The following is a 15,293-nucleotide window of genomic DNA, read 5'->3' as shown; positions in this document are numbered from 1 at the left end:
TAAAAATTTGCCACACACAAAGCCAGACACAGTTGCAGTTTTGATCATTCAGTTCATTTATTAAATATCCACTAGGTTTCCAATAGATTTCCATGTGAGTAAGTTTACTTTTATTTGCTAATTAATGTGTTTCTACATTACATGAAATTATGCTAACATTTCAGGAGAAATTATAGAATTTATCAGTAACACAGATTAGCACACCTATGTCAGTGAGGAACAATGAGAAGTTTATGTCACATTACCAGCATTTCACAAGTTTCTCATTCTTGGAAGCAGTTATTTTTATAAGAGATGGTACTGGATAAGCTAAATCTCAGAGAGGTGGCCTTATGAACGAGAAGTGGCATGTTCTTAAGTCTCTTAGAAATCAACCCATGCCTTTTTTAGAGGATTTGCTGAGCACACAATGTATTATTGCCTTTATAAAAACTAACATTCGATAACAAAATATATCATGTATAATCTGCATGATAAATATTTTCTGTATACCAAGGGATAATCATAACAAAAATCCTTCACTGATAAAGTTCCTAAGGAATTTCTAGAATTAAAGTTATAAAGCAAACAAATTACTTCTCTGGTCCCGCCTAAGTCTACTGCAGTAATACCATTTAGACATCTAGAAACAAAACTACAGTTTCTGCAAATTAAACCTGCTTTAAAAGATTTTTTATTCATAAATATGATTTCTATTATAAGAATGGAGACCTGGTCCTATAATGGAATTCAATAGGAAAAAAAAGAATTAATTTTAAGCTGGCCCTGCTAAACATATCCACTGTGTTGTACAAAGTTTCTGTAGTTGGAAGACTAGCCTTTCAAGATGTGCCAAATACACTCTGATCTGTTAGGGTAGGGGGCGGGTAAGGAATGCTTTATTCCTCTCTGGCATGCAAAGCTCAGGGTTACAAACTTTTGATCATCAGCCTGTCCAAATTTCTACCAAGAGCTGGGAATTCTAGCACTGTCCACTAGAGGTTTTTATGTGATGATGGAAATGTTCCTTCTGTATCTGTCTTGTCTGGCAAGGTAGCCACCAGCCATATGTGGCCACCGGGCACTTGAAATGTGGCCAGTGCAACTGAAGAAATACTTTTTCATTTAATTTATCTACATTTCAGCAGCCACATGTGGCTAAGTTGACAGCGTAATTCCAGGTCATTATTGCAACATCCTACTGCCTGTGTTGCATTTCCAACTCAAAAGGAACACAGTTTTGCCAATGTTTAAATATTAAAATTGCTTAGAGTGTTTGTGAAGTCTGAAAGTTGAAACATTTCCACTACAAAAATGACATTTTATGTGGTTATAAAAGCAAAGAATTTTCATTTATTTTTTGAGAAAGCACATAAAGCGTTTGTGGGTAGTTCTTGATCTCAGATCCAGCTTTGATAAAAAAAAAAAAAAAATCCCAGACAATTGGCTATCTTGATACACAGTTAATAATAGTTATATTACTAATTAGATGTTGCCTCAGGTGAAAATCTCAGTAGAGAAAGTTAGTAAAGGCACTGGTTAGTCTACTTTTGTCGCTTAAGACCAAGAGCAGAGGCCATAAAGAATAAGCAGGAAACTTAAAGAGACGGGCAGGGCCATCAAAATTCTCCTGATTCTCCAGACTCTTCCCAACCTTTCGGAAAGGCACGCTGGGGTTGGGCATGCATCATTGGTGGTGCTCTCAGGGAGGCAACCCAATTCTCTGGCACTCTGCAAAATTTTGGAGGAATTAGGAGGAGACAAATGAGGTCTGAAGACCCTGGGCTTTGCAAGTGAAAGTATCATTTAGGGGGCATAAAAAATCCCTACTATTCTTGGATGCCAACTGCCTAGGAAAAATCAAGTCTCAGCACTCGTATCAGCTGGAGTCCGTGGAGCACTCCCTGCTGAGCCAGAGACCCTGAGGGAGAGCAACACGGCTCACCGAGTGGACCAACTATGCGTTGACACTGTGACTCTGAAGCAGCTGTGCTTCATAATATTCACAATACTGAGACAAAATATTGAAAGAAGGCTTACTGAATTATGATAGTCTGTACATTGAAAAATATATTTTAAATGATTTATTTTGACCAAAAATACTAACATTATGACAGAATATATTCTGTCAGTCAAAAATAACCTAAAATAAAACTAAAAGCAAAGCATTCCAAATTATGTACATACGCATGAATTCTGGGGATGGGTCTGATAAAGAAGACAATAGCTTTTCAGAAAACTTAAGTTACTGTAGCTTTTAGAAACAATCAGAACTTAGAAAGAAAAGTGGGCCTAGACTAAGACACCAAATAACAGAAAATCAAAATTTCAAATTATTCTTTATGTGGGCTTCTGATGAAAGCAAGTTCATCCTTTAAAAACTGTGAATTGGATTATGAAATGGATGGAATCAAACCTCAATAAAAGTCACTTCTTTCCTTGTTCGCTCTTCAGTCACTAAGTTGTGTCTGACTCTTTGCACCCTAGGGACCGTAGGATTTCTTTTCTTAAAACTCTCTGGTGGGGTCTCTTGCTTACAGATAAAGTCCAAGCTCCCAAACATGGAGCATAAAACCTCTTTCTCTTGTACCTAAGAACCTAGAATGGCGGTCTTGATTCTTACCACTCCTATCCTATAAAAGGCTTGTAATTCTTGACACACACACCCCAGCCTTGTCCACTGTGGGCTTTGTTCACAGTACTCATTCTGTCAGGAATTGCTCTAACTCCCACTCTCATCCTCAATCAAAATGTACTTCAGGCATTACTTTTTCTAGGCTTCTCCAGACTCTTAGGTACTCCTTGAAGTCTTCCAATTACTGCAGTTAATACCTAATGATGAGTTTGCTGATTCCCCTACCAACTAAACTTGGAATTCCTTTCAGGGAAGCAAATGTGTCTTATTAATCTCTATATCCCTGGTTATTTAACATAGTGTTTGCCATGCTAAGTTCTCAATAAATGTTTACTGAAGAAAGGACTCAATGGCATTTATCTAGACTATTAATGATAACTCATCAATCTAGTTGAAGGTAACCTAAGGCATGTAATTTGAGAGGCTCATAAATACAGATACACACAGTTGTTTTACTTACTGATGTTTTAGCCTCAAAGAACCAAAGATGTAAACAGATATGTATTCTGTGACAAACTGGGGATCTCTCTGAGAGGTTTTAGCCAACAGATAATATGGAGAAAAGAAACAGGGAACTGGGTAGGGTGTAGGCCCATCAGCTCAAAAGCAATAGTCTCAAAGTGTTCAGACAATTGGGTTACAGATACAAATCTAAAACTAAATCTAAAACTAAATTGTCTGCATCTAGTGAAAATGACATGCACTGAGTGGTAAGGATGTGAACCAAATGTCAATTATCTGCTTTGAGAAGTGACATGTGTTTAACAGCTATATTGATAAATTCAACCTTTACCATTACAGAATGCTACCTGCTTATCTGCAGCCATTTCTAAATGAATATAATAACTCATATTCCTAAATGAATATAATTTCTAAAATAATATTATTTAAATTTTACTAAAACATTGATAATCATATATATTAAGGATTACAAGGGATCTCAGAGATAATTTGGTACAGTATTTTATAGATGAAAGACATCAAAGCCCAGGGAAGGTAAATGACTTTGTTGAAGGTCACATAGGTAGTCAGAATAACTAGGATTTTGGGATTTTTTACTACCAAGTTCAGTTTTCCTTATGCTACATATTGCCTGAGAGGAAATGTCACTAATTTACTCCTACAATATATTAGTGAGATTTTCATCCAATCTTAATAACAATAACAAGATCACTTTAGTAGAAATTATTTTAGTAAAAACAAATGTATTTTATTCAGGTGAGATCTTTCATAAACTATTCTCATACTATGGGAAATTTAATCAAGAACTATTCCAAGATTTTTTTCTGGGAGTAAAAAAATTACACAACATTAAAATCTTTTAATTTGCAAACTCTAGTAGTTAATGAAGGCTGAATTTTATACAACTCTCCTGAGCCACTGAGTATACCACCATTCAAAAAACAAACCTGACAAGCCAATTTATTGTCTCTACAATTAACTAAAATAAAACTTACAAATAACTGGATTAACTCTGTGTCACTACAATAATCACTTTTAACCACATTACATACTCAATACAATGAGACCATCTATTTGCATGTAGCACTTTCTAATCATCTTTTTAAAATTGGAATTTTTTTTTTTACTTTTTTTATCCTGATAACCAAAGGACTGTATTTTCATAAAGTACTGTTTTTAAAAATAAACTACAGCAAAGGCAAAAGAAACTCTTAAAAATCTAACAGCTCTGTGTTTCTCTCCAAATAACTGACTAACACATTTAAACAAGTGGAGGTCTTTTAAAGGAGGCCACCGGACTAAGCTGGGTTATAGAAAAGCTACAAGTGTGACAGCATCCATGGCTGCAATGCTAGAACAGGGATATGGACTTGGCTTCCCTAGAGTCTGCGCCTGGTGAGCACTGCTCAGAGGAGCTATGAAGCTCTCCCAGTCTTACTGAGGTCATGCAGGCTAGGGCTGCTGGGTGAAGGGAGGATCAGCACACCTTTCCAGGCTGGGAGGTTACCTGATTTCATCATTATGAATACACCTATAGCTACGTATGTAGGCTAAGAATTTGTAACTGCACCCACAGTGAGGTACTCGGCAATCTTTGGTGCTATGCCATGATAACTAGCTGATTTTCAATGCTGCTACAATGAAAAGTATTTAACTTATAGGACGTAAGGGATATTGGAGTATTTAGCCAAGTAAGTAGCACTGATCATTGTGAAATTAAAAAAAATATAGAAACATTTATACCTACTACTATGTGTCTGACAATGCTGACTCATACAAAATTTTCATTATTATATAAAGGCTTTCATGATGTAACTCCCTGGCTCTTAAATTTTAAAAAGTACAGAATAAAATTCTTAATCCTAAATTTTTGTCACTGCTCCTGAGATTTATGACTGAAGTAAGAGAAACACCCCAAACTGGTCATATTATGAAATCATAAAGTCAATGGAAACCTGCTTCAAAACTACAAATTATTTCAGACAAATAAATATATATGTTCACATTTATAAAAAATTTCCACATTACTCATAGAAACAAGCTTCATAAAATTTATATACTGAATACAATAAAAATCAGTTCTAATGAAGATTTAGCTGTTGTCCTTCTAAATAAAAAAACTCTGTGTTTGAGGTATCTCTTTAAGACATGCCAATATGGCACATTTGTAAAACAACCCAGGAGTCTGTCCTAAAAATCCTGCCCAACACAGCATCATCTCTACCAGACTTACAAATAGGTTGAACTAGACTTGTCTTTTTAAACAAGGAAGAAATATTTTGTTACAAAAACGAAGGAGGCAGGTACTAAAAACTCTGCATCTCAGAAAACAGTGAAATTTTGTTATAAATATTTTCATTATCATATTCCTGCTGATACCATTCATTTAAAAAGTTCTAGTCAAGACCAATAGAGCAGCTTCATCTCCTATGACATCCAAAAAAAAAAAAAAAAATCTAAGTGAAGAATTTCATTATCTTAATAGTAATATATTATCACAGGATATAAAGCTTTTAAAATTTTCAGCATCAAGCCTACCTCACTTTATCACTGGAAGATGGACACTTAATCCAGCAATATTCATTTACTGCTAGGTAGATTGCCTGTGTTGACTGTAGTAAAGCAATTTACAATCAGCTTATGAAGTAATAACATTAACACAGAAAGGAATACCAAAAATGATGAGTTTTGTTGCACAGATATCCATACTTGGGGCATGGCTATCAAGTAATAAGACTGATTCAATACTCTATAATTATAGCACATTAAAATATTGTCAGACAATAATGGTCCTATATATGAAAAAATGTCTATATGGAAATGGCTGTGATTTATTGCAAAGCATAATTATATGGAAAATTTCAAAGAATGTCAAATAATTTTCAAAAGTAAATTTTTAAATTTAATAGCTCAGGCCAGTCTCAGTTACTTTTTGGATATTTCAGAACTGTTAGGGGCAGAGGAATGCTTTTCCTTTTTTCTCTTCTTTTTGTCCTTTTTGTGATGCTTCCCCTTTTTCGACTTACTCTTTTTCTCCTTTTTCTTTTCTTTCTTCTGGTATTTTTGCTTCTTTTGTTTTGAAGTGTCCTCTTCAGTGGAACTAGATGAATAAGACCTACGGGTAATAATACATACTGACTGATAACTGTATTTATGGCTGATGGGTGCATTTAAATGGAATCCAGACTGCTTTGAATCCTTCTTGGAACAAGGTGAGAGTATAAAGAAACTCAAATGAAATGTGCCTTTTACATCTGTATGCTCTTAAAATACTGTAATCAGAATTTTTGCCACTTAGCCAGAGAAACTAGCAAAATAAATATCTCTATTCTGCTCAATTCCAGTTATGAGTTTTAAATTCAGCAAGGATGAAATAATTTTTCTGTGATTTTCAGTTTCTCATCCTGTGTACCTCAGTTTACCCTTCAAAGTCTTTCTTATAAGGCAAAGAAAGTGGCATTTTATACACTCTCAGTATATACACAATTCACTGTATATACAATAACTTGTTGGTTTATTCTCTTAAAAGAGCCACAAAGAATGCAAAAATATAAAAAGAGCTATAATTGTACCTCCATATAAATGTATGAAAGCTGAAAATCGGCAAAATAAAAGCACTTCTGTTATTTCTTTTTTATTTTTCAAGTTAAAGTACTTGATTCTTTTATATACAGAGTGATACAGATGAACAGTTGCATTCCATAATAATTTTCAGTAGTTACAAAAGGATACTTTTAAATGTATAATCTAAATAAATGAGAATGATTTACCCAAACCCCAAATAAGTAGAACAAAACAGAAACTGAGTTAATTTATAATAAAAAAGGTATCCCAGAGTTAGATGAGTGATCTAAACATGGGAAGTTAAAACTCAAACTAAGAAAATCTGACAGACACACAGGAGAAGGAAAAGGAAACCCAGGAGACCACAGGTTGTGTCTGTACAGAGACTCGCTGTGCGGATTCCTTGACTGCCTCCCTTGACCAGGGGCCCTGAGTCTCCTGGGTTTCTGGAACAGTGTGTTCCTTCCTTTTCCTTGTTTACCCTCTCAGACTCTGGCTCTCTCCTGAGCCTAGTTTCTCATGTATTCTCTTGCACTCTCTTCAGTTCTGTTTTTCTCAACTCTTGTCTGCTTTCCTGTTTTCAAGAACTTCTTGACCTCTATGTTCTGACCAGAGCTGCTTCTCTGCCTATACTGTTTTCTTTGCCTTTTTGGTCTTGGATTCTCTTTTTTAAGGCAGAAGGTTAAACTTTAGCATAGCAACTACATTAAGTGGCATTATCTTTGCTAAAACTGTACTTAAAAAAGTTCTTGTAATTCTGGGCTGTGTCTGAATGAGGTCTGTGAAGCCCAAGGTAAATAATATGTTACTCTAAAATCAGTATATGAAAATTTGGAAGAAAATAGAAAATCTCACTTTTCCTACAAGGAATCCATTATGTTGTAGTAGTGCAAATAACAAAACAATACACTAATCAGACTACGTGATACATTGAGCTCTACCTTCCTTTATTAGTTCTTACAAACATTGTTATTTAACTCTCAACACCTGAAAGTGAGTTAACTTCCAATATGTATACTAGCCGAGGTGTCAGAGTTTATATATTTCATGCTCCACAAAAACTACAGAGACAACACCTGACATGCAGAACCTACTCTGTCAGAGAACTAAGGTCCAAGCTAGATATTACTACCTGCTAAATACCTTAAATAGTGCCTATATGTACATGCTTATTCTGGTATAAATGAAAGTGCACTCATAAACCAAGGAAGAAGTTGCCTCTTAAGTCTTTGGATCAATTTCTTTAACCAGTTGCTGTCAAAAGAGTTGACAGTAAAAAAAAAATCATAGGTAGTTGAGAATTCTGAAGACCTGAAGGAATTTTTTGCATGACAAATAGGTACACAAATCCAATTAATCAATTAATTAATTTCATTAATTAATGATATTCTGAGAATACTGATATTTAAGCCCCAACTTCATATATATGAGGACAAAATGTGTATGTGAAGAATTTCAACATATGTCCAAATTAAAACTTGACTAATGTTCCATAATTTAAAAATTCTAGAACACAAATAGAATACATAAAAGAAGCAGTGTGGCTGTTATTTATTTATATCTTAATTTGCTCCAAAAAAGAAAATTTAAGGTATTTGAGTGCTGACTCTATTTTTGAATCCTGACATGAAGGATTTTGTTATTTTACTGAAACAACCGAATTCTCTTTAATATTAAATTAACAAGACTGTGATATGAAAAATAAAATTTTTTAATCCATCCTATATTCAGTCCTGTTTAAAAAAAAAAAGTTTAAAAAATACCTCTTCCTTTTTTTTTTCAACTTGATTTTCTCTTTGCTTTTTGCTTTTTTCTTTTCCTCTTCTTCATTAATTCCTGTGTGTTGAGGGGAAAGAATCAGGTCACCATCAGTTCATATATTATTGTGGTATGTAAGCATTTTTTTTTAAAAATTGGAGTACAGCTGCTTTACAGTGTGGTACAACAAAGTGAATTAGCTGTATGTACACACACATCGCCTTCCTCTCACCACCCTCATCCCACCCTCCCCACTGAGGCCACACAGAACACCGAGGCTGAGCACCCTGCACTGTGCCACAGCTTCCCATCGGCTATCTGTTTTACACGTGGCAGTGCACATTCGGCAATTTCAATCTTCCAGTTCGCCCCATGCTCTCCTCTTCCCTGTGTGCCCATGTCTGTTCTCCACATCTGTGTCTACTGTTGCCCTGTAAATAGGTTCATCCGCACCATTTTTCTAGATTCCATATATATCCATTAATATATGATATTAATATTTTATACATTTAAAAATTTGGTTGTTGGTTGGTGAATTTCACTGGTCAGGATCTGCACTTTTCTTGTAACAATGCCCCCTTTCTTGATTATTTTTACTCATTAAAAATCTAATAAAAACACTATACCTTTAATACAAATTTCAAATCAACTACGTATATTTACTAAAAACTAAAAACTAAAAAGTACTTCATTTCTAATACCTAATCTAGGTTGAAAGTTTGGTGGGTACTATTTCAGGCCTTATGAAATGAAACAACACAATCATGTATAACTTAAAAAAATTTTCCTTTTCAAGCAAAATTAGGATCACAAAATCCTAGGGTAATGGGACAATAACAATTAATATTTATGTTGTCAGTATCTAGGAAGGAGAGAATACACAGTATTCTCTAGCTTGATTTTCAAATACACAATTTGGTGTGTATTCTTCTAGGCTTTCTCTATATATAACTAAATATAAACATACATTCACATATACAAATAAAGTTACGTGTAAGTCTCAAGTTTTTTCTCATCTGAAAAATGTAACATATATAATATTTTTCAACTTACTTATTTCACTTAACACTTTTAAAAATATTCATTTATTCTAGCACTATTTGCTGAAAAGACTTTTTCTACATAGAATTGCCTTTTCACCTTTGAAAAAAATCAGTTGAATTGCTTCTAGGAAGATGAAGTAGACATATTTTTCCTATTCCTCTCATTAAGTATAACTACACATCCCAGACATAACAAAAACAAGCATAAGAAGACTCTGAAAGGTGAAAAGGCAGACACTAGCTAGGGTTCTCGTATAATCTAGAAAACAACCCAGTACTGAGTTCCCTGAAATATCTTTTTACTTTATACAGTACAGCCTTAAGATCTGGCAACCTGGCAATGTCAACAGGTGGAGACAAAAATGCCCCAACAAGAATCTGCTCTTTCTAGTCAAAGGACCAGAAAAGAGACAGCATAGTGACAAGAAGTTTTCAGATAATAATTGCCATTCTCCAGCCAAACACCACAGAAAAAAATGTGGCACCACCCACATCATCAAAGACTGAGTGGAGAACACAGACTTCCTCCCTTGTGAGGCTGTGATACCAAACATTTAAAGGGTTAATACAAATTTTATATAATCTTATCTAACAAACAGAAGAGAATGAAACCCTTCTCAATATTCTATGAAGCTAATGTTACTCTGATACCAAAATCATATTAAAATAGTACAAAATTAGAGAAAAAGACTAACATCTCTCATGAACATGGATGCAAATAACTGTTAACAAAACATTAGCAAAGAGAATTCAGTATTTAATATTTTTAAAAAATTATACACCATGACAAAATGTCACTTATTCAAGGTATGCTAGGCTGACTAAATATTCAAAAATCAATTAATGTAATCGACTATCTTAATTCTGAAAGAGATGGGAATACCAGACCATCTGACCTGCCTCTTGAGAAACCTGTATGTAGGTCAGGAAGCAACAGTTAGAACTGGACATGAAACAACAAACTGGTTCCAAATAGGAAAAGGAGTATGTCAAGGCTGTATACTGTCACCCTGCTTATTTAACTTCTATGCAGAGTACATCATGAGAAACGCTGGACTGGAAGAAGCACAAGCTGGAATCAAGATTGCCAGGAGAAATATCAATAACTTCAGATATGCAGATGACACAACCCTTATGGCAGAAAGTGAAGAGGAACTAAAAAGTCTCTTGATGAAAGTGAAAGTGGAGAGTGAAAAAGTTGGCTTAAAGCTCAACATTCAGAAAACGAAGATCATGGCATCTGGTCCCATAACTTCATGGGAAATAGATGGGGAAACAGTGGAAACAGTGTCAGACTTTATTTTTCTGGGCTCCAAAAGCACTGCAGATGGTGATTTCAGCCATGAAATTAAAAGACGCTTACTCCTTGGAAGGAAAGTTATGACCAACCTAGATAGCATATTAAAAAGCAGAGATATTACTTTGCCAACAAAGGTCCGTCTAGCCAAGGCTATGGTTTTTCCAGTGGTCATGTATGGATGTTGAGAGTTGGACTGTGAAGAAAGCTGAGCGCCAAAGAATTGATGCTTTTAAACTGTAGTGTTGGAGAAGAATCTTACAAGTCCCTTGGACTGCAAGGAGATCCAACCAGTCCATCCTAAAGGAGACCAGTTCTGGGTGTTCATTGGAAGGACTGATGCTGAAGCCGAAACTCCAATACTTTGGCCCCCTCATGCGAAGAGCTGACTCAATGGAAAAGACCCTGATGCTGAGAGGGACTGGGGGCAGGAGGAGAAGGGGATGACAGAGGATGAGATGGCTGGATGGCATCACCAACTCAATGCACATGAGTTTGGGTGAACTCCAGGAGCTGGTGATGGATAGGGAGGCCTGGCGTGCTGCAATTCATGGGGTCGCAAAGAGTCAGAAATGGCTGAGCGACTGAACTGAACTGTATTAACAGGTTAAAGAAAAACTGTAGGATCCTATCAACTGATACAGAAAATGCATATGGCAAAATCTGACACTCATTCATGATAAAAACTCTTTCAAAATAGGAATGGAGGGACACTTCCTCAACTTGATAAAGAGTGGCTACAAAAAAACTGACAGCTAACTGCTAAGGTCTGAATATTTCTGTCCCCTAGGGTTGGAATCCAGGTAAGAATTCATCTTCACTGCTCTTTCTCAATATAGTACTCTAAGTTCTAGCCACAACAATAAGTCAAGAAAGGGAAATAAAAGGCTTACAAATAAAAATGTAAGAAGTAAAACTGTTTTGATATGCAGATGACATGATGGTTTACATAGAAAATTACAAGGAATCTACCAAAAACTCCTAGAAATAATCAGTGAGTTCAACAAGGATAAAAGATAAACATACACAAATAAACTGCATTTCTATATACTTGTAATGGACATGCAGACAATGAAAAAAAACATCATTTACAATTTTTCAAAAAAGAAATATTTATAGATATAAATCTAATAAAATATGTAGGATTTATATGCTGAAAATTAAACAGTGATAAGAAAAGAAATCAAAGATCTAAATAATTATAGAGACATATTATATGGGTTGGAATGCTCAACATAGTAAAGGTGTCAATTTTCCCCAAATTGATAAACATGCTTAATGCAATGAGTATCAAAATCCCAGCAAGATTCTTTGCAGATAAAAACATTATTCCAAAATTTTTATGGAAAGGAAAAGAAACTAGAATAGTTGCAATAATTTTGGAAAAGAAGAATAAAGTAGAAAAACTCAGTCCCTCCATCTTTAGCTACATTAATCAAGAATGGGTGGAGGGCTAGACATACAGATCAATGGAGCATTATAGACAATCCAGAAACAAATCCACACAAATATGATCAACTATTTTTGGCAAAAGCAATTCAATGAAGGAAAGGCAGCCTTTCAATGAACAGTGCTGGAACAATTGTTCATTATTAAACAAAACACTAAGTGCTCTAAGTTTCATATCTTATATAATAATCAACTCAAATGGATGAAGGACTTAATGTAAAATATAAAACTATAAAAACTTTAGAAAAAAGTAAAGGAGAACAAGAGATAGGTAAAAAGTTACACTTGAAAGCAAAGCATAATCTACGAGGAAAATTAATAACTTGGACTTAATAAAAATTAAAATCAATTGCTCTGTGAAACACCTATTAAGAAGATGAAAACACAAGCTACATATTAGGATAAAATATTTGTAAACCAGGCATCTAACAAAGGACTTATGTAAGTACACTAAAAACTACTTGCTTTCTCCTGGCTATTTTAATTATATCATACCATTAAAAAAAAAAAAAAAACTTAAAATATTCAAGAGAGTTGGTATAAGATCTCTCTAGCTCTAAGGACTAAGGAAGAATTCAAGGAGCTCCTAGGATTACCTAAAGGATGCAGGTCAAGGATGCATTCAGTCACTCACACTGAGAACTGACCCTTTCAGAGATTTTGAACAACATCATCAAATTATCAATGGAACTAACAACCACAGACTCTACACTCCCTTCCTCTGTGTGCTTCAGACCCCACTCTATGGTTCATTTGGGTAGGGGTTACTGGGATTCCTTTGCACTGTTCACTTAAGAAGGCTTTCTTATCTCTCCTTGCTATTCTCTGGAACTCTGCATTCAGTTGTGTATATCTTTCCCTTTCACCTTTGCCTTTCATTTCTCTTATTTTCTCAGCTATCTGTAAAGCCTCCTCAGACAACCACTTTGATTTCTTGCATTTCTCCTTCTTGGGAATGGTTTGGGTCACCACCTCCTGTACAGCCTTATGAACCTCTGTCCATATTTCTTCAGGCACTCCGTCTACCAGACCTAATCCCTTCAATCTATTTGTCACCTCCAGTGTATAATTGTAAGGGATTTGATATATGTCATATCTGAATGGTCTAGTGGGTTCCCCTACTTTCTTCAATTTAAGTCTGAATTTTGCAATCAGGAGCTCGTGATCTGAGCCATAGTCAGCTCCAGGTCTTATTTTTGCTGACTGTATAGAGCTTCTCTGTCTTAGGCTGCAAAGAAAATAATCAATATAATCAATCTGATTTTGGTAATGACCATCTGGTGATGTCCATGTGTAGAGTTGTCTCTTGTGTTGTTGGAAGAGGGTGTCTGCTATGACAAGTATGTTCTCTTGGCAAAACTCTGTTAGTCTTTGCCCTGTTCCATTTTGTACTCCAAGGCCAGATTTGCCTGTTACTCCAGATACCTCTCAACTTCCTACTTTTGCATTCCAATCCACTATGCTAAAAAGGAGATCTTATTTTCGGTGTATATTGTCACTCTGCTTATTTACCTTACATGCAGAGTACATCATGTGAAATGCAGGGCTGGATGACTCACAAGTTGGAATCAAGATTGCTGGGAGAAACATCAAACTTCAGATATGCAGATGATACCACTAATGGAGGAACTACAGCGCTTCTTGATGAGTGAAAGAAGACAGTGAAAACTCAACATTCAAAAAACTAAGATCATGACTTCAAGGCAAACAGACTGGAAAAAGTGGAAACAATGATGGATTTTGTTTTCTTGGGCTCCAAAATCACTGAAGATGGTGACTGCAGCCATGAAATTAAAAGAGGCTTGCTCCTCAGAAGAAAAGCCATGACAAACCTAGACAGCATATTAAAAATCAGAGATATCACTTTGCTGACAAAGGTCCGTATAGTCAAAATTATGGTTTTTCCAGCAGTCATGTACGGATGTGAGACCTGGACCATAAAGAAGGTTGACCACCAAAGAACTGATGCTTTCAACACGTGGTGTTGGAGAAAACTCTTGAGAGTCTCCTGGACAGCAGGAAATCAAACCAGTCAGTCTTAAAGGAAATCAACCTTGAATATTCATTAGAAGGCTGAAGCTGAAGCTCCAATACTTTGGCCCCATCATAAGAAGAGCTGACTCATTGGAAAAGACCCTGATGCTGGGAAAGACCGAGGAGGGCAAAAGGAGATGGGAGTGGCAGAGACTTAGATGGTTAGATAACATCAATGATTCAATGGACATGAGTTTGGGCAAACTCTAGGAGGTACTGAAAGACAGGGAAGCCTGGCGTGCTGTAGTCCATGGGAGAGCAAAGAGTCGGATGTGACTTAACGATTGAAGAACAACACTGGGACTCCATCTGGTGATCATGAAATAAATATGGGTCCCTTCTTTGTGTGTGTGTTAGTTGCTTGGTTGTGACCAACTAACTCTTTGTGATCCCATGGACTGTAGTGCACCAAATTCTTCTGTTCATGGCATTCTCTAGCAAAGAATACAGGCGTGGGTAGCCACTCCCTTCTCCAGGGGATCTTCTTGACCTGGGGATCGAACCTGGGCCTGCCGCACTGCAGGCAGATTCTTTACCGTCTGAGCCAGAAAGCTAATTTGCTAATAATGAAGCTTCACCAACTACTCTCTGTCCTGGAGGCTATTATATGCTCCTTCCTCCCCTTTCTCCCAGAGTGGATCTGTCCCTGGTCTTCTGATTGAAAAATCACCTCTAGGACAAACCACTATTCACGATGAGGGTGTAGTTTATCCTTCAAGATTGATGTGATAAAGGACAAAAAGGTCAAGAACCAATAGACTGGATGACATCTAAGGTAGGAGAGCAGTACATTGTAATGAAAATACTACAGGACAAGTAGGCAAGAAACCTGAACCATGGCAAGAAATGTTGGCTCTACTGTGACTGGTGAGTGACTTTGGAAAGTCACCTGTTTTCATTTTCTTTTTCTACAAAACTAGGTTTTTAAATTATTTGTTCTAAAGATTCTTCCTAATTCTAAACTCTTATGCATTTGTCTTTCTTAAAATGGGGCAGTACAGGTGAAAGGGGTAGAAAGTATCCTTGTGGGATTAAGGATCTTAGGCTTTCTCTCCTAGAATCTTCTGTTGTG

General features: G+C 35.8%; 1 protein-coding gene across 2 annotated transcripts in view; it reads right to left on the bottom strand.

Annotated features, from left to right (window-relative positions):
• Positions 1-38: 38 nt before the first annotated feature.
• Positions 39-15,293, bottom strand: part of SREK1IP1 (SREK1 interacting protein 1) — a 41,345-nt gene continuing 26,090 nt past the window's right edge. For both annotated transcript variants that reach the window (XM_027520265.1, XM_027520266.1), the window contains 2 exons: positions 8,404-8,476; positions 39-6,191 (listed from right to left, as the gene is read on the bottom strand). In XM_027520265.1, the coding sequence (XP_027376066.1) occupies positions 6,002-6,191; positions 8,404-8,476 (263 nt within the window). In that variant the 3' untranslated portion in view covers positions 39-6,001. The remainder of the gene's footprint in view (positions 6,192-8,403; positions 8,477-15,293) is intronic.

Source organism: Bos indicus x Bos taurus, chromosome 20 (genome assembly GCF_003369695.1).
Source record: "Bos indicus x Bos taurus breed Angus x Brahman F1 hybrid chromosome 20, Bos_hybrid_MaternalHap_v2.0, whole genome shotgun sequence".
NCBI lineage: Eukaryota > Metazoa > Chordata > Mammalia > Artiodactyla > Bovidae > Bos > Bos indicus x Bos taurus.
Note: the sequence above shows the minus strand (reverse complement) of the source record. Positions and strands in the feature narration are given on the sequence as shown.